We start from the raw sequence: 19521 nt of genomic DNA, 5'->3' as shown, positions 1-19521 counted from the left end.
GGAGCAGAGGGCAACAAGTCCAGTGAGATCCATTTCGTAACCGATACTTATCGAAAGGTATCGATTAAGAACGCCGAGCGAGAGAAGAGAGCAGCCAGAGGGTCTCAAGTGATGCGAATATATGGCCAGTCCCTTCCTCAACAATGGAAGAAGTTCCTCTCCAACGGTGACAACAAGGAGTCGCTAATCGAATACTTGTTTGAGACGTGGAGTAAGGTCAAGACAGCATACCTCAGAGGAATTACAGTGTTCTTGGCACATGGAACCAAATGCCATATCTTCACAGGAAGCAGCACTCCAGATCAGGTAGTTGAAGTGAAAGAAGAGCCATCACTAAATTCGACGCATGAAGAGGCGGACACACGGATGTTCCTCCATGCCGCGCATGCAGCACACACAAGCAATGACGTCATCATCGTTAGTCCGGATACAGATGTGTTCATAATCGGCATAGCCTTAGTACCCCAAATCTTTGCACATCTATATTTCCACACAGGAAAGGGAGTCAACCTTAGGACAATTGACTTGAAAGCAATCTACGATAGCATTGGGGATGATGTCAGCCAAGCTTTGATAGGCCTACACTGTTTTACTGGCTGTGATAGTGTAAGCGCCTTCTATGGCAAAGGCAAAAAGAAGGCCTTAAACATCATACTAAAGAATCCAGAGCTGTGCGGTGCCTTGAAGGACCTTGGAGAACGGTTTGACATACATCCAGACATGATGGAAGCACTGGAGACATTTGTCTGCAAGTTATATGGACAGCACAATATCACTACTGTGAATGAGGCCAGGTACAACATGTTTCGTCTTGCTAGAACGTCGGAGATCACAATGCCTCCCAACCAAGATGCCCTGAGACAGCACATCAAGAGAGCCAATTACCAAGCTGGTAAGTTAATTGGTTGTTTCTTTGAATATTGAACATCACCTGTAATTTATGTTTGGACAGGAGTACTAGTATATGGTGCAGCATGTGTTAATGAAGATGATTATTTGGAAAGTTTATTGAATTGAAAACAAAATATTGAATGTCACAACAATGCTTTGTAAATGTTCAAAATTAACAGGTCTATTTGAAACAGTAATTGAAGTAACTATCTGTACAGTTGAGTGGTTAAGATAACATGACATGTAGATGATCCAGAGATTTTTTTGCTCCACACTTAGTCAGAGCAGGATGTTTTGGATTTCGCATGTTTCTCTACACAGAATTTCCCAATAATATGATTGTACTGTTATTAGTGTTAATGATATACCTCTGATGTTGTTTTGGAAATATGTATATCTCCATTCTTAATGTTATTGATCACTTCAATATTTCAGGAATTTACAAGAGGAGCCTGCAGCCCATCCCTGACATTCCCGACCCTGATGGCTATGGATGGATGATGGAAGAGGAACTTGCCATAGACTGGATGACACTTCCACCTGCACCAGACAGCGTGATGGAGCTTGCTAACTGCACTGGAAGCTGCAAGAAGACACGATGCAGCAACGAAACTACATGCACTTGCCTCCACAATAACATTCCGTGCACAGATTTGTGCAAGTGCGGCAGGAACGACTGCTCAAACATAACTGGCCATGTTGACTTTGATGATAAGAATGATGATAAAGACTCCAGATCTGAAGATGAGGAAGACTGTGATGCTGAAGAGGATTAAATAACTGCACTATTTGTATGATGTTTTGGACAAGTTTCAACATGACCAAGCCGAAGAGACAAATTGTGGCTATAGTTCAGCCCATCTCGAGTTTATCATGACGTCAATGCGCACTGGTTCGCTTGTACGCCGCGTAAGTCTTTGATGGGTTAAAATATCACCCCTTACACACTTATTGGACCTATTAACAGTTTCAAAATAGCATTGGTTAACCACCATGGATCGTAGTAGCAACACCAATCACAAATATTGTACAAAAATTTAAAATTATGCAGGTTTTAAGGTCCAAAAACATGACTTTCTGATAAATGCATCAACAGCATGTTATTTTACCAAGTCGTTAAAACAACATTTTTACTACTTTTGGGGGTCTGAATTAATAAATATTGCTGCCAAGACCAATGTGAACATGACATCATATAGTTTGTGTTGTTTTTTTTACTGTGTAAATGGGTATTTCAAATGTAACATACAATTGGTGTATACTGGTGTTTTGGGGCAGCGGTTCTCGGTAACGTACCACGATATCGCTTGTGAAAAAAAACAAGATGTTTTGGAGGTCATAAGGCTTCATCCCACACCCTTCTTGCCAAATCCCTAGGTTCAGGTCATGAAATCAAAAAAAAAAATAGATATCCACCCTATGGCCCTGTGTCTATCTGTGTCCCTTTGAGCTTTTCTTCGTGTAGGTGGCAGTGGGCCTACAATGTCAACATGGACGTAGTCAAAACGATCTGGTTGCTCATCGAAGGTTTGGAAAAGAGCTGCCACATGGCGGTGTATTTTGGAGGTTTGACAAGCAAGACAGGAACGTGTCCACGTCCGGATTCTTTGTGTGTGTGTGTGGCTTCATACAAAACGTGTCGACATGAGGTGTTGCATTGCGCGCATCCCCAGGTGTAACAGTTTGTGGAGGATGTCAAAAATGGTTCAGCGGAAACCTATGGGCACAATAGGACAAATTCCCCCTGTGGAAACGTTAAAAAGGAGGGTGGTTAATTACCTGGCAGGTGACCATTCTCTAGTTGCATGGCGTTGTTTGCGGTCTGCAATGCCTGGAACATATGGTTGTTTGGTTTTGTCAGTGCCCTCTGCCGCATGTCAATGGTCTCAACTGCATTGACACCACAACTGAATAGAGCGTCCGCCACCACATTGTCATATCCACCAATATGTCGGATATGCGACACAAACTCTGCGATGAAGGACATATGTGGAGTCTGATGTGACAAGTATTCTTAACTCCTGTGCAACCTTCTGGTAAGTGGCTTGTGATCCGTAAACACGCTGAAAGCTTGACTTTCTATAAAATACCGGAAGTGATTCACAGCTCAGTGGATGGCGAGCAGTGCCTTTCGCCATAGATTGCATAAAGAAACATTCAGCTGCAGTAATTTTTTTTGCCCAAATCCTTCACGAACCACCTGTTCATGGCATTCGACTGAAGGTGGCACCAGAACGTAGAATTTATTGGTTCATGGTTTGGCATTAGCCGTTTCCATGTGTCTGTTTGCATTCGGCCTCCCACCGTGTGTAGCACAGGTACCTGGCTAGTGTGTGTATATTTATACACTACATGACCAAAAGTATGCGGACACCCCTTCTAATTATTGGATTTGGCTGTTTCAGCCACAACCATTGTTGATAGGTGTATATAATCAAACACACATCCATGCCTTCTCCATAGACAAACATTGGCAGTAGAATGGGCCGTACTGAAGAGCTCAGTGGCTTTCAACGTGGCACCGTCATATGATGCCACCTTTCAAACAGGTCAGTTTGTCAAATTTCTGCCCTGCCAGAGCTGCCCTGGTCAACTGTAAGTGCTGTTATTGTGAAGTGGAAATGTCTAGGAGCAACAACAGCTCAGCCGCGAAGTGGTAGGCCACACAAGCTCACAGAACGGGACTGCCGAGTGCTGAAGTGCGTAAAAATCGTTTGTCCTCGGTTGCAACACTCCCTATTGAGTTCCAAACTGCCTCTGGAAGCAACGTCAGCACAACAACTGTTCGTCTGGAGCTTGATGAAATGGGTTTCCATGGCCGAGCAGCCACACACAAGCCTAAGATCACCATGCACAATGCCAAGCGTCGGCTGGAGTAGTGTACTCGCCGCCATTGGACTCTGGAGCAGTGGAAACGCGTTCTCTGGAGGGATGAATCATGCTTCACCATCTGGCAGTCCGACAGACGGATCTGGGTTTGGCGGATGCCAAGGGAACGCTACCTGCCCGAATGCATAATGCCAACTGTAAAGTTTGGTGGAGGAGGAATAAAGGTCTGGGGCTGTTTTTCATGGTTCGGGCTCGGCCCCTTAATTCCAGTGAAGGGAAATCTTAAGGCTACAGCATACAATGACATTCCAGACGATTGTGTGCTTCCAACTTTGTGGCAACAGTTTGGCGAAGGCCCTTTCCTGTTTCAGCATGACAATGCCCCCGTCCACAAAGCAAAGTCCACACAGAAATGGTTTGTCGAGATAGGTGTGGAAGAACTTGACTGGCCTGCACAGAGCCCTGACCTCAACCCCATCGAACACCTTTGGGATGAATTGGAACACTGACCGCCCAACATCAGTGCCAGACCTCAGTAATGCTCATTGCTGAATGGAAGCAAATCTCCGCAGCAATGTTCAAACATCTAGTGGAAAGCCTTCCCAGAAGATTGGAGGCTGTTTCACAGCAAAAGGGGGGGGGGGGGGGGGGGGACCAACTCCATATTAATGCCCATGATTTTAGAATGAGATGTTTGGGTGTGCACATACTTTTGGTCATGTAGTTGTATATATAATCGAGTTTTCTTGCAAGCTTGATGAGAGTTACATCCTTTTCTTCAACACGAACGTGCGGAAAGCTTCACTCCTCTTCTCAAGAAGGTGTCGAGTGGAAGGAATTTTTTGGCAAATGCACATATGCAGTCGAAGCTCCATCCTCTCCTCAACATCACATTATATTATACCTGCAGATCATCATTACCCTTTTGTTGAACAAAACATCTCCACATTTACTAATTCAACAACAAGACAATCAAGTCTGACAATTTATTTCAGAATCAAGCAGCAGAGACAAGGAGGATTTTTTTTCAAAATAATAATACTTGTAACAGGAAAAGGAAAGCAATCAATTCAAATGATGCTATTCATGGCAATTCTGCTGCAAAACCACAAATGTGTGCGCAAAATCATTCCTTAAATGCCCCCCATACCCGACCCAGTATCATCCCTCGTCAACACACAAGCTACCTACCATGCACACAAGCCAATATCCCCAATCTGCTCTGTCTCCAATGCATCCGGGTACCTAACTAAATCACAGTTAAACGCATCTACCCCCTCTACTGCCACCACCTTTCCGAGGAGACCATTCCATGCATTATCCACTCTGACTGAAAGACCCCTGCCTTAAAACTGTCCTAAGTCGCATCTTCTTTAGCCTCAAGCAAAGAGCCCTGGTCTGTCCACTCTGCTGAAAAAGCTCCACTGCGCCTATATCGTCCACACCCTTCATTATCTTAAACATCTCAATCAGATCCCCTCGTAATCGCCGCTTTTCCAATGTATAAAGAAAGTCCTGTCTCCTTCAACGGTACCTGATAGCTTAGTTTAGCTAACCCTGGAATCAGAGTAGGTCTGCGCTGTCCCTGCTCTATAACAACTATATCCCTCCTCAGATGTGGTGACCAAAGCTGTCCCCAATATTCTAGGTTAGGCCTCAATTATTATATGGTATTAACATGACCTCTATTTACCCCCCCCCCCCTCCCAACCCCCCACCCCAGCTCCTGTATCAATTACCACCCCTAAATCATTCTCTTGAGTCACGCTCTCCAAAGACTGCCCCTTGTGTTATATAATCTATATTTTCATTATGCTCAGCCATCCCAAGCACCTTACATTTATTGATGTTAAACTCATCGGGAATCATTACGTTAATTTGTTAAACTGGGCAAAAGATTGGCAGATGCATTCGATGAAATCATCACGACTTTACTGCGTGAATTTGATCACCACCCCTCACCCTCCCTGCTATCTACCTGACCTCAAAGCTTTGTGTCATCTACAAATTTAGGAAGCTGACTCTCAACCCATTATCCAAATTGTTCATGTAAATTATGAATAATAATGTTTCCAGTACTGATCCACGAGGTACCCTCCAATTTACATCCTCCCATTCGCAGCCAATCTTTGCTTACTTTCACAAATCCAGTTTCCAAAACAGGTAACGAATCTACCAGCACCACCGAGAGCCCTCATCTTGGCTCGCAATCTCTCAATGTCCTACCTTATTAAACGCCTCCTGAAAGTCGAGATGTATTCCATCCACTACACCTCCCTCATTCACCCAATCAGAAACTACTTCCTAGAACTCCAATAGGTTTGATAAACATGATCTCTTTGCGAAAGCCATACGTGTTACCTTTAAATGGTTTGAAATTGTTCAAATGCTTCCTGATCCGTTCATTAATTAACGTCTCCAACACCTTTCCCACAACTCAAGTCAAGCTAACAGGTGTATAGTTCCCCAATTTTTCACTGGATCCTTTCTTTTTGCGATTCTTCTTCTGGTACTCCATCGACCTGTTAAAGCGGTTCACTCTAATATTGAGACGCTTCTTCACTTCCTCCACTAATACATGGATCTCTTCTGAAGGCCCTTGCTCACCCCTGAGATAGAAACTCTGTGCTATTGAAGTTCCCCTCACCATTCCCATGTAAATGTAGAAGCAAAATAACTATGTCTCCTTTACATTCACGTTCTTCAAATGAGAAATTTTGCAATCTCCAAAGAAACGCCAATGTTTTTATTATTGCTCTAGATTGCCAGCATACTTAATTAATTAAAGAAAATTCTTACTAACTACTCATGCTTGGATATTTTACTATAATTCACCAAATGTCTGTCTGTCTGTCTGTTCCCAGATACCGCAAAAACGGCTGAACCGATCGCAACGAAATTTTGGGTGTGTAATCCTGGGACCCCCTGGAGTAAAATAGGCTATATCGTTTTTCCAATTTATTTTCCAATTTTTCCAATGTTCCATTTTTTCCAAACATGATGGAATAATATTTACCGATATGAACAGTGATGTGACTTTTATTGAAATTCTACAAATACTGTTTAGATTTTGATGATTTGTGTGTGATATGATTTAACGGATGTTTATATAAATCGTTTAAAATAAAAAAAGCCTTCAATTTCTGATATTGAGCCTTTTCATTTGGGCCTCCCAATTGAAGCCCCGCCCGTAGGGCGGGTACCGTTGCTAGTTGGAAAAAATATAAACGTTGGCATCTTGGACGGCATTGTGAATAACTGTCGTGGAACTTTTAGAAACCCTCATTTTGGACAAACATTGTAAACTCTGTATTTTAAATACCTTTGGAGTTATTATACTGAAAAATTCTATAAATTACAACCTCCTGTGTCATAATTTTCTTTCTGCAGAAAACTTTGCCAAATCCACATCAAAGTATGAGGAGGAAAGATGGTTGAGTGGGTACATACTGTCGGCTCACAGATCAATAATCAGAGTTTTGTGGCATAAAATCATTAAATGCAATGTTGAAAATAGCACAGGAATTCCCAAAACCACGTACAATGAAGAAAGGGGAAAAGCGGGATTTTCCAAGGTGATAACTCAAGCGCTAAATTCCAATTTTTAAAGCAAAAGAGAAAAATGTTTGTTAAGGCAAGCAAAAAACAAAGATTTAGTGATTAGATCACAACAACGGGACAGTAGGTGCTGATAAGAAGATCAAAACAAAGAAACTCTCTATCTCACGATCCCAGTTTGGATGTTTTTTGGTTGGAAGTAAGGATAGGAAACAGGGCGCTGTTCATCCACAATGTCGAGATGTTCTTGCAGTTTCTCAAGTGTTTCCTGAAAGCGCTTGTAGGCCGCAAGCGATGCCTTATCACCAAAGTACTGCTCAGTGTCATGGCCCAAGGGTACCTGGAACAAGGCCATATCAAATTTATAAGGTCTCCACCTTTCATCACAAAACTCAAGGTTCGTAAATCAATCAATGTGCAAACAGCAGGTGGGTATATAGTCCGACTTGTTTTTATTTTATTGATGCAGCAAAGCAAATGGCCATTTACTGCATATGGAAACATTCGCTAGTTTGGTAATATCTCAATACAATTGACCATATGCAATTTTCTGTGCAGCCTTTGGGGTCCCCCCCCCCCCCCCCCACACACGTGTGCAAAAGTGGGCCAGAGTTTTCATAAAATTTCTGAAAATGCATTTTCTCTTTTAGACTTTTGAGCTGCCACCTGTGCGCAGTATCTCGCTCGTTGATTATACTGTCAACTGCAATAATAGATTCCATGGCATTGCTTATAATCAAAAGCAAGTTAAATGTAGTTAAGAGGATCCGTTTTCGCACCATGTTTGTGTATTGCAGTGATGTTTGCTAACTTCCTGCCAGAGGGCAAGTGACCCAGAGAGAATGATTGAGTGAACAGAGAGGATGAGCAAGAGCAGTAGAATAGGTTTTTAGGACACATGCAATGATGCCATCAGGAACTGTCACAGAATCAAAGTCGAGCTTTGTCAGAAACTAAATGATCTAAATGATCTAAATGATCTGCAAAAGGGATGTTAAAACACATCGAAGCACCCAGTTTTCATTCCAGCGCTCCATTGGAGTTCGATATGTATGCATGCAAAGTTTGGGGCCACTACGTTTCATGGTTTTGGAGTTATGGAACACACACAAACACACACACACACACCTTGTTTTTCTATTTTTGTTTCTCACAATTCTATCTCTTATGATTTTCAATTCTTATTTCTCTTTTTCAATTCTTATTTTAAAAATGCATTTAATTAATTGTACAGGATTGGTTATATAACTAACACACACACACACACACACACACACACACACACACACACACACACACACACACACACACACACACACACACACACACAGTTTTATTATAGATGAAAACTATATGCAATGTGATTTTAAAAATGAACACACATAAGTGACCTATTTTGTGACACATGTAACCGATGTTTATATCATTGGAGACAATTTCACATGTATCACTTTTATTTAAAAAAATGTAGTTAAGAAAACAAGATATACATTTACCTTTTCTACAATCTTCGAAGTATGGCTCATGTACGCTAGGAAGAAAGAAGTGCTTCCCACATCAGGAATGGTTTCCATGACATCAGCCATGTTGGTGGTGTTCTTTGCCGTCAGCGCTGGGCGCCGCATTATGTAGGGGTTGATGTATATCCAAGCATACCAATCAAACTGCACAAAACAACCATCTGAGTTTGAGAACTTGGAAAGATTAAAAACAAGAACGGCACTCGGAGAGCGCATAGTCTCACCTCAAGCGTCCATTCTGAACAGAAATTAACTGGACATGCTACCATTATGATCCACTGCTAGTATGGCCCATATACCCGTACCATCCATGCATCCTCTTATGTCACACAGTTTTTTGGCATGGGTTATGAACGTCCTAAATTTAAATCTTCACTCACATCGAGTCATAGATCAGATATATGAAGTTTCAGATTTTTTTAGATAAAGATTTCAATTTCAACCAATTATGGCTGGAATACTACATCACTGATGACATCATCGTTATCACACTATATACATACCCCATGGGGAGTTGATGACATATGCCAAATTTCAATTTTTTTAGTTGAGCGGTTTTTGGAGAAAACGATGTCCAAATGATTTCCTTCAATCAAATATGGCTGCCATAACATGTAACTTATCACATCAAAGTTATTCATAAAATATTCGCCATGTGGAGTCCCTCCTATATTTAAAGTTTCTCATCAATCGGACAAGCGGTTGCAGCGAAAACCAGTTTTAAAAGGTAAGTATATAGACATGGACACACAGACAGGGACAATGCAATAGTCTCACATCCCCTTTGGGCGAGACGACCAAAAGATAAATGTAAAAACAAACCAGAAAGTTAAACGATTATGTTACTCCAAGCAGTCTTGAGAAAAAGGACATGGGAAGGGTCTTTTCAACTCTTGCTTTTCGTTTTGTACTAAACTAACAGCACTAGGCCCCACCATATTTGTCTAAATGCTGAATCTCAGTTACTTTGCACTCAGGGCATCTCAGCTAACCTCCAACTCGGAGCTGTGAAATAAAATAGAGGTTTTAAAAGCTGTCCAGAAAAAAGTAAAAATAAAAAAAATTCGGAAGTTTACCACAGTTGATGCACCACGTTTTACACCACCTTATTTAACATGTCAAGCTAGTGTTATGGATTCGTCACTTCCGTTGTGGTGGTTTGCATCCACAGTAAATATTTCTGATTCCATGTACTATTATTATTTTCAAAAGGTTTATTGTCCATGAACTGTTTTCAAAAGGTAAAAAAGTTAATGTTAAAAGAAACAGGAAACCGGATCGGGAACCGGACGATGAAGAGGAAGAAGAGGGAGCGAGTGGGTCGGATAAGAAGGAGCCGAGCTACTTGCGGTCTGGAGCGAACGTTGGTGAGCAAGAGTCACTAGCGAACTTTCGGGTTTCCGGGAAAGAGATTCCTGCGACAGAGTTGTCATCGCTGTGACCGATCAACCTGCGTGTCAGGTTTTTGGCGGTAGATTCCGAGGAGAATTATCGCCGGGCCGTTACGTCTCAAGAGCGGGTCGTCGGCCATTTTGACTCACACAGGACTTGTGCTTCACTCGCGGTTTCGTCTCTTTTCAACCATTTTCACCGCATTCAGACGTCGATCTTGGGCGTGTGTGTGACGTGGCTTTTTGAAGGTTAATTCGTCCATACCCGAGGGTGTGATCTCTCAGTCGCCTGTAGGGCGCCTTTGGATTTCCCAGTCGCCTTGAGGGCGCCTTTGTACAGCTTCGGCGGTGTGACTGTACTTGCTATCCGCACGGGATTCTGGTCTCGATTGGACATCGTTCTGGTGATCACTCGAGTGAATCAACTTTGGGCTTGAAGCCGGGAATAAGAGACATTGGGGATGTTCTTGTTTCACTCACTTGGAGCACAGTGATTTCTATATTCCAAAACTGATGGTGAAGGAGCTGGGGCTCCCACGTCGATCGGAAGAATGGACGCGACAAAAAGCTAGAATTCATCCGAGTTGCTTTAATGAAATCAAACACTCAGGCACTCTGAAAACCCGTTTATCGGGCAGCAATATATATCGATTAACCCAGGGGGTTTGCCCAGGCCCGGCGCCAGGGGGCGTGGCCCAGCGTCCTGGCTGCGGCCTGGCAAGTTGAGGGCGAGCCTGCCCGGGCGTCCTGGACGAGCCCGGCATGGTGATCGCTCCGCGTCCTTCATAGGTGCAAGGCGATTGTGAAAACCCAGCGGCAGCCGCTACACACGTCCCCCCAGAATCGACTTGCACCGGCAGGGTCAATTTGAGGGGGGTCCTGATGACCCGGCCGAAGCGACCCCTGGCGGGTCGTGGGAGGGGGTCCGGTGAGGTGGTGGGCGGTCGAGTGGGGGGCACCGTGGACGGGGGGCGGCCTCGCCGCGGCGGAAGGGCCACCCGTGGTGGGTGGTCGACGTCCACGTGCGCCGGCTTGAGGCGGTCCACTGCAATCCGGTCCGACCTGCCGCCGATGTCGATGACGAACGACTTGTCGTCCCGTCGCAGCACCCGGAAGGGCCCGTCGTACGGCGGCTGGAGTGGCCACCGATGTGCGTCGTGACGCACAAAAACATACTCCGCTGTGCGGAGTGCTGGGGGGACGTAGGACTGGGGGTCACCATGGTGGGATGTTGGCACGGGGGCAAACCGTCGGGCGGCCTCCTGGAGGTCCGAGCGCTGGTGAGCTGCGGACCAGGGACTGGTAGCGTCGGGCACGAATTCGCCCGGGACGCGTAGCACCTGGCCATAGACAAGCTCGGCGGTGGATGCCTGGAGGTCCTCCTTGGGGGCCGTGCGAAGGCCCAAAAGGACCCACGGCAGCCGGTCGGCCCAACCGCCGTCTTGAAGGCCGGCCATGAGCGCGGCCTTCATGGAGCGGTGGAATCGCTCGCACAACCCGTTTGCTTGGGGGTGGTAGGCCGTAGTACGGTGGAGCTTGACCCCCAGGTTGCGGGCGACCGCGCCCCACAGCTCGGAGGTGAACTGTGGTCTGCGGTCTGACGAGATGTCCGCCGGTGCGCCGAAGCGGGCGACCCAGGTGGCGATGAAAGCCTGCGCCACGTCGGCGGTGGTGGTGGAGACGAGGGGAACGGCCTCCGGCCACCTGGTGGTCCTGTCCACCATGGTGAGCAGGTGTGTGAACCCCCGTGACGGGGGGAGGGGGCCCACCAGATCCACGTTGACGTGGTCGAAACGTCGTTCGGGCACGGTGAAAGGTGCCAGCGGGGCCTGGGTGTGTCGGTGGACCTTGGCCCGTTGGCAGGCCGTGCAGGTGCTGGTCCAATCGCGGACGTCCCGACGAAGGCCGTGCCAGACGAAACGCGCCGACACCAGCTTCTGGGAAGCTTTCCGGCCCGGGTGGGAAAGGCCGTGGAGGGAGGCGAAGATGCGGCGTTGCCAGGTGACGGGCACGATGGGGCGAGGCTGGCCTTGGGAGACGTCGCAGAGCAGGACAGTGTCCGCGCAGGGGATGTCGGCCAGGCGGAGGCCCGTGTCCGCCGCCCGGAGGGCTTGCACCGTGGTGTCGGTGGTTTGGTCCGCCGCCATAAGTGCAAAATCCACGCCCAGGTGGACCGCGTTCGCGCTGGCCCGGGAAAGACAGTCGGCCACGGCGTTGTTTTTGCCAGCGACGTGCCGGATGTCCGTGGTAAACTCCGACACGGCGGAGAGGTGGCGCTGTTGGCGGGCTGACCATGGCTCCGTGACCTTGGCCATGGCGTAAACCAATGGCTTGTGGTCGACGAACGCCGTGAAAGGTCGGCCCTCCAGGAGGTGGCGGAAATGGCGGACGGCCAGGTGTAGACCGAGGAGCTCCCGGTCAAACGTGCTGTATTTGAGCTCGTTCGGCCGGAGCTGCCGGCTGAAAAAAGCGAGTGGCTGCCAAACCCCGTTCACCCATTGCTCATGTACGGCGCCCACCGCGTAGTCGGAGGCATCCGTGGTGAGGGCGATGGGAGCGTTGAGCACCGGGTGAGCGAGCAGTGTTGCGTCGGCGAGGGCCCGCTTTGAGCGTTGGAAGGCCGCATCCATTGCTGCGGACCAGGCGATGTCGTGCTTGGCCGGCTTGCCCTGGAGGGCTTCGTAGAGGGGCCGCATGAGTTGAGCAGCGCGGGGCACGAAGCGGTGATAAAAATTCACCATTCCCAGGAATTCCTGCAGGGCCTTTATGGTGCGGGGACGCGGGAACGTGGTGATGGCCTCGACCTTGGTTGGCAGCGGCACGGCCCCGTTCTTGGTGATGTGGTGGCCCAAAAAATCAACGGCCGTCGTGCCGAAGTGGCATTTGGCCGGGTTGACGATGAGGCCGTGCTCGCTGAGGCGCCCGAACAGTGTTCGGAGGTGGAGGAGGTGCTCGGCCCGGGACGTGCTGGCGACGAGGATGTCGTCCAGGTAAACGAAAAGGAACGGCAGGTCACGCAGCACGCCGTCCATCAAGCGCTGGAACGCCTGAGCCGCGTTCTTGAGACCAAACGGCATCCGCAAGAATTCGAATAAGCCGAACGGCGTGATGACTGCCGTTTTAGGGACGTCGGCCGCCCTGACAGGTACCTGGTGATATCCCCGTATGAGATCAATTTTCGAAAAAATGACCCGTCCCGCCAGACGGGCGGAGAAGTCTTGGATATGCGGGATCGGGTACCTGTCGGGGGTGGTAGCGTCATTGAGACGGCGGTAGTCGCCACACGGGCGCCATCCACCCCCCGGCTTTGGCACGATGTGCAGTGGCGAGGCCCACGCGCTATCGGAGCGCCGCACGATGCCGAGGTGCTCCAACGCGTCGAATTCGGCCTTCGCTACGGCGAGCTTGGCTGGGTCGAGGCGGCGGGCCCTGGCGTAGACCGGCGGGCCCGTGGTTGGTATGTGGTGCTCGATCCCATGCCATACTGCGACGGCCGAAAACGTCGGCCGCGTGAGGGCCGGGAACTCCGTGAGCAGGCGAGCAAACTCGTTCGCCGCCGGGACGGTGCATGCCAGCTCGGTCGGCGCGGAGCTGCTCAATGTGCATACCAGGGAGCTGAAGGTTTCAGCGTTGATTAAACGACGCCGTTGGACGTCCACCAGCAGTCCGTGTGCGCAGAGGAAGTCGGCGCCTAGCAGAGCCATGGGCACGTTGGCGGTTACAAACGTCCAAGCAAAGCGTTGGCCGCCGAAGCAGAGGGTGACGTTGCGCGGGCCGAAGGTGCGGATAGTCGATCCGTTGGCCGCAACCAAGGAGGGGCCGCAAACCGTGGATTGCCTGTCCTGGTCAGAGGCGGGTATGACGCTCAGTTGGGCGCCGGTGTCGCACAGGAAGCGCCGTCCGGACGCTTTATCCGTGATGAACAGTAAGTTGCCCATGTGGCCGGCGCTCATGGCTGGTAATGAACGCCGGCCCGGCCGTTTCCCGGCCTGCCGAAGGTGCACGGGGGTCGGCATGTCCTGGCCTTCTGTCCGAACCTGGCATGATAGTAACACCACGCTTGGTCAGGTGGAGGCCTCGGTCGTCGTGCTGGAGGTGGTCGGCTCGGTAGAGCGGCCGCCAATTGCGTCGGCAGTTCGGCCGTCGACCGTGCCGGGTGCTCGGGCGCCATGGGTGTTGCGTCGGACGGTGGTGGGTCCCATGTCGCCGCTGCGATGCGCTGTCCTGCGGCGGAGATCTTGTCGGCTTCTCTGGCAAGGGCCCGGGGATCTGTGATCGTCGTGCTTGCCAGGGCGAGGCGTACCGGGTTAGGCAGCTGACGGAGGAACAGCTCCCGGAACAGGAATGCCGGAGAGTGCTCGCCGAGCAGTGAAAGCATGTAATCCATTCGCTCGGAAGGGCGCGTGTCGCCGAGCTCAGGCAGTTCGAGCAGGCGCCGTGCGCGTTCCGCCGATGGGAGGGCGAAAGCATCGAGGAGCAGCTTCTTAATCGCGCCGTATTTGTCAGCGGCTGGCGGGCTTTCGAGGAGGCTCAGGGCGCGGGCCGCGGTAGCCGACCCGAGCGCAGCTACCACATGGTGGAAGCGGGTGTCGTCGGCCGTGACGCCTCGCAGGGCGAACAGGGACTCCGCCTGCGCGAACCAAACCGCCGCGTGAGCCTCCCAGAAGGTAGGCAGTTTAAGGGCGACTGCCGTGTCCATGTCGATAGGTCACCAATGAAGGAGCTGGGGCTCCCACGTCGATCGGAAGAATGGACGCGACAAAAAGCTAGAATTCATCCGAGTTGCTTTAATGAAATCAAACACTCAGGCACTCTGAAAACCCGTTTATCGGGCAGCAATATATATCGATTAACCCAGGGGGTTTGCCCAGGCCCGGCGCCAGGGGGCGTGGCCCAGCGTCCTGGCTGCGGCCTGGCAAGTTGAGAGCGAGCCTGCCCGGGCGTCCCGACCGAGGCCTGGCAAGTTGAGCGCGGGCCTGCCCGGGCGTCCTGGACGAGCCCGGCATGGTGATCGCTCCGCGTCCTTGATAGGTGCAAGGCGATTGTGAAAACCCAGCGGCAGCCGCTACAATGGTACCATCATAGGACATATTGATTGTACTATTGATACTATTATTGTTGTACTCTTATTCTTGTGTGATCTTAATACAATATTTGTTTGTGAGTAACAATTGGGGTGGCTTCTCCATTGATCTTTGACATACAGAATAACACATTTTTCTGCCGTGACTCCTCTCGTGGCTCGGAGGTACACCGTGACCAGGGGGTCGGGGAGGAGCACGTAACACTAGTTATTCGTGCCTGTTGTTTGTGTTCTTTATGACCGCCATAAAACAGAACGTAAGTTAATTTCTTATCTATTGCTAGGAAAACCCCACATTATGAGAAAACTCTTGTGTCGGCAGTCAATGCGTTAAAATCGTTATTTTGTTTAAATTTAAGTTTATGGTTAAACACTGCTTGGGGTATTGCGTTCTATGAGGTCACCAGTTTGGAATGATTTTCAACTTTGTTTGACTGCCAGACAGTAAAATCCATTTAAAAAAACCCATTTATCGTAACAAGTGCGATGAGAATGAATTTTAAAAATACTTACCATACTTCCATAAAAAGAACTGTGAATGGCAGTGAAGGTAAAGATGGCAGCAGCGAGGAAGTCTTTGAGAGCAAGTACGTTGGTGAACCGACTTGGAACCCCTACGAGTGTGAATAGAGAAAGGACTGGAGGTTTCACAATGCACACTGAACACTAATATTAGTTTAAATTTACAGTATTTTGAAGCCTCCTTGAATTAAATCCCAAAACTAAAGAGAGCATAAATACACTCACATTCACTCGGCTAACCTGACAATCAATCTCCCTTCAGTGGTCGGACAACCGGATAAATGAGTCCACAATGTGTCTATAACGTTCTAGATGCTTTACCTGTGGACTCCAACGATAGGAATCCTTCAAATATCTCTTTAATCCACTCCTGTAATTCGTCATCATGAACAACATCGCCATCACTCTTGTAGTAAATGTCGATTATTTCTGAAACAAAGCTGAGATGAACAAAACAAAGTGAAATCTGAATTAACTCCAGTACTCCGTAAGAAAGATTCATTTATCTTTTATACGCAAAGCTAAGGCTTGTGGAAGAGTGAGCACACTGAACGGATCAGGACGACACCAACAGAATAAAAGGAATACCAACAGCAGAGTTGAAGGACGAAAAAGAGGGAGGCTTAGATAAACAAGAGGGAGACCTCTCCCACCCCTCGCCCCTCCCCCCACCTTCCCACGCCTCCTCCCCCCAAGCCCTCTCCCTTCCACACATCTCCCTGCTCTCAAATGTTGTGGTTGTGTGCTTCCCCTTCTCTCCCCATCTTGTCTACCGCTCCCCTTATTATATATTTTGTGTGTGTTTGATTTTTTGTGTGATAAATGTTAGCTCTTTCACGAGCCTCGATCCAGTATACAACAACAACAACAACAACAACAAAAACACACCCAAACTTCCCCGGCCTTATGACAACCAAAAAGGGAGCTGGCTCTGTCTACTGTAATGCCATGGCTTGCAAAAGCAGCCTGAATGGTGTCCACAAATCGCTAGATATGGTAAATTTTGTCACTCAAAATTGAGTGACAATTTTGGACATCACTCCAGGTTTGGACATTATTTAGTCTACAGCATCCAATCCTCATATCCAAATCCAGATTTTGATTATATGCTTCAATGATGTAATGATAAATCGATCATGTTTCCAAGGCAAGGCACGTTTGAGTAGGAGGAAACAAAATGGTGGCTTAAGAACCCAACGAGGTGCAGTGGGCTGACTAAGATGGCGGGCCGCCATATTGGTAAGCCAACACCTCGGTTTTTTTTCCATTATGAGCACCTCGTTAACGATCGCCAAAAAGGGTGTTATAACACACAAACACCCAGTTTTTATCCTTGCAATCTGTTGGAGGTCCAGGTGTATGCATGCAAAGTTTGGAGCCGCTAGGTTTCATGGTTTTGGAGTTATAGAGGAGATAGCCCAGGAGCATTAGCCAAAAATTAAGGGGAAACCTAGAAGAAATTAGTACAAAGCTGATTTTCTGCACAGAGCTCCAGAATGTAATGTGGATACCCACAGTACAAAGTCCCACAAGTCCCACCTTGTGGCATTTTCAAAATTCAAGATGGCCGCCGGTTAGATGGAAAATGCATAAATTGCGATAACTTCAGCCTAGAACCTCATAAAAGTATACTTTTTATGTCTAAATATATTTTTTAGCACACTAGGATTTTAATAGAATATATTTCAGTGACCTCAGATAATGATATGTAGATATAATCCAAGATGGCTGACAAAATGGTATTGCATGTGTTACTCCTACAGGTGAGGAACCGGCCACTACCAGTAGAGAGGGAGTTGACAAAAATGTTGCCCAAACTGGTCAATTTGGACAAGTGCCAATCAAAGTGTACAAAAAGAAAACTGCACCAGGGTTCACGTCCATCAAAATAGGGCCCAATGAACCTCCCAAATCCAAACCACCCCTCCTCAAATTATCTGAATGCTTGGATAATATCTGGTTAGTAAGCTTCTCTCTGGGTATCCCTGTGGCACAATGTCCGTCATGGAGTGGCTTTATGCAATGTGCTGTGAAGGGAGAAAATCACGAAATGAGTAAGATTCATATTCTGCCATTCATTAACCAGGATCCATCTCAACCTGACACCATCTATTCTGCTTTGTGTTTCGCCCAGAAGCTGTCTGAAAAGTATGGACTGGGTCTTTGTCCTGTCACATTTGACCAACCCCTCTATATCAAGGCAGCTGAAATTGTGAAATCCTCTCACCCAGGTCTGAAGAATATTGTTGTAAGACTTGGGGGTTTTCATCTACTCATGTCATATATGGGAGCAATTGGATATGTAATGGGTGGTAGTGGTTTAGAGGATCTGTGGGAGACCGTGTATGCTCCAAACACTGTGATTCATATGATGACAGGTCATGCATGTGCTCGTGCACTCCGCGCTCATCTTTTGTCTTCAGTTGCCATAATGTCAAAATTACTTGACCAACCTGAATGTCTCAGTGGTGTGGATCTGCCCCCATCTTAAGGCTATTCACAAAGCCTTGCTGAATGGGAAATGCCCCACGTCAAGTGTGGAAGATGAGGAATGTGTCAACCAGCTCAGTGATATCATGGATGCTCTCATGGTAAAGGCAGAAAAGCAAGGTAGAACCGGTAAACTATTGATTGAATATTTGAAGCAAGTGTCCATGATCAGGCATTTCATCCGAGCAGAGCGCACTGGGGATTGGGACTTGCATCTGCAGGCAGTCAGTGAAATGATCCCCCTGTTCCATGCTGCTGGTCACCTTGCATATGCTAAGTCTGCCCGCCTCTACCTTGACCAGATGAAAGACCTTGAAAGTACCATGTCTTCAGTGCAGTTCTATAACTACACAGAAAGAGGGTTCTTCACCATTCAACGGACAGAAAAGTTCTGGAGTGGCAATTTCAGCGACCAGACAATCGAACAAAATGTGATGCGATTGCTGAAAACATCTGGCGGTCTGGCTCATGGTCGTGGAATCACAGACAGCACAATAGCCAAATGGGTTCATGCCATGCCCCGATGTATCCCAATTTGTGATGCGTTGGAAGATTTCACTGGGGTTCATAGTCACACGTCTGACCAGCATGTGGACCTGCGCGCCAGCAGCACAGCTCGTGACAGGAAAGACTACGAGACTTTCTTGCAGTGGCTGGAAGTGCACTCTCCGTTCTCATATGGAGAACATGACTCCCTAGTCAATATAGCAAGTGGGGTGGTTGCCGGCAAAAATGTAAATGCAGATCAAGCGGTTACGGTTGGCACCAAGGCAGCTTCAGCGATGACGGGCAAAACGTATGCCGACGTGAAGTTAAAACCAAACGATCGAGTGACTAGTATCAATGGTGACAGAAACAAGATCACTGTTTGCGGTGTTGAGGTGGAGGTGAATAGCACATTACTATTCCTAAGGGTCACATGCGTGATCAAGGAGAATGCTGAAATGGAGGGATATCTCCTTCATGAATTTGCCAAACAACCACCCTCCTTGTTCGATAAAGGGCTTATGAGAAAGAATGTGAAGAGTGGCCTGGCAAGTATCCTGTAGTCTAAAGTGAGTGTCCACCTCAGCCTTCCTGATGGAGCACGCTTCATCCTCGATGGGGGTCACCTCCTTCAAAGCTTGCCCTGGCCTGAGAATGCCACATATGATCAGGTCTGTGACCACTACGTTTTGTACGTACTTGAACATTATGGGATGCAGACCATAATCGTGTTTGATGGGTATGGCAGTGA

At 47.9% G+C, this 19521-nt stretch overlaps 1 protein-coding gene across 1 annotated transcript in view; it reads right to left on the bottom strand.

Moving 5' to 3' along the window:
• Positions 1-4692: 4692 nt before the first annotated feature.
• Positions 4693-19521, bottom strand: part of LOC137415493 (polyunsaturated fatty acid 5-lipoxygenase-like) — a 214856-nt gene continuing 200027 nt past the window's right edge. The window contains exons 12-15 of the mRNA XM_078782592.1: positions 16116-16234; positions 15786-15886; positions 8775-8942; positions 4693-7618 (exon numbers count right to left, since the gene is read on the bottom strand). Coding sequence (XP_078638718.1) covers positions 7439-7618; positions 8775-8942; positions 15786-15886; positions 16116-16234 — 568 coding nt within the window. The 3' untranslated portion in view covers positions 4693-7438. The remainder of the gene's footprint in view (positions 7619-8774; positions 8943-15785; positions 15887-16115; positions 16235-19521) is intronic.

This window comes from Myxine glutinosa, chromosome 7, assembly GCF_964187855.1.
Source record: "Myxine glutinosa chromosome 7, kmMyxGlut1.1, whole genome shotgun sequence".
NCBI lineage: Eukaryota > Metazoa > Chordata > Myxini > Myxiniformes > Myxinidae > Myxine > Myxine glutinosa.
Note: the sequence above shows the minus strand (reverse complement) of the source record. Positions and strands in the feature narration are given on the sequence as shown.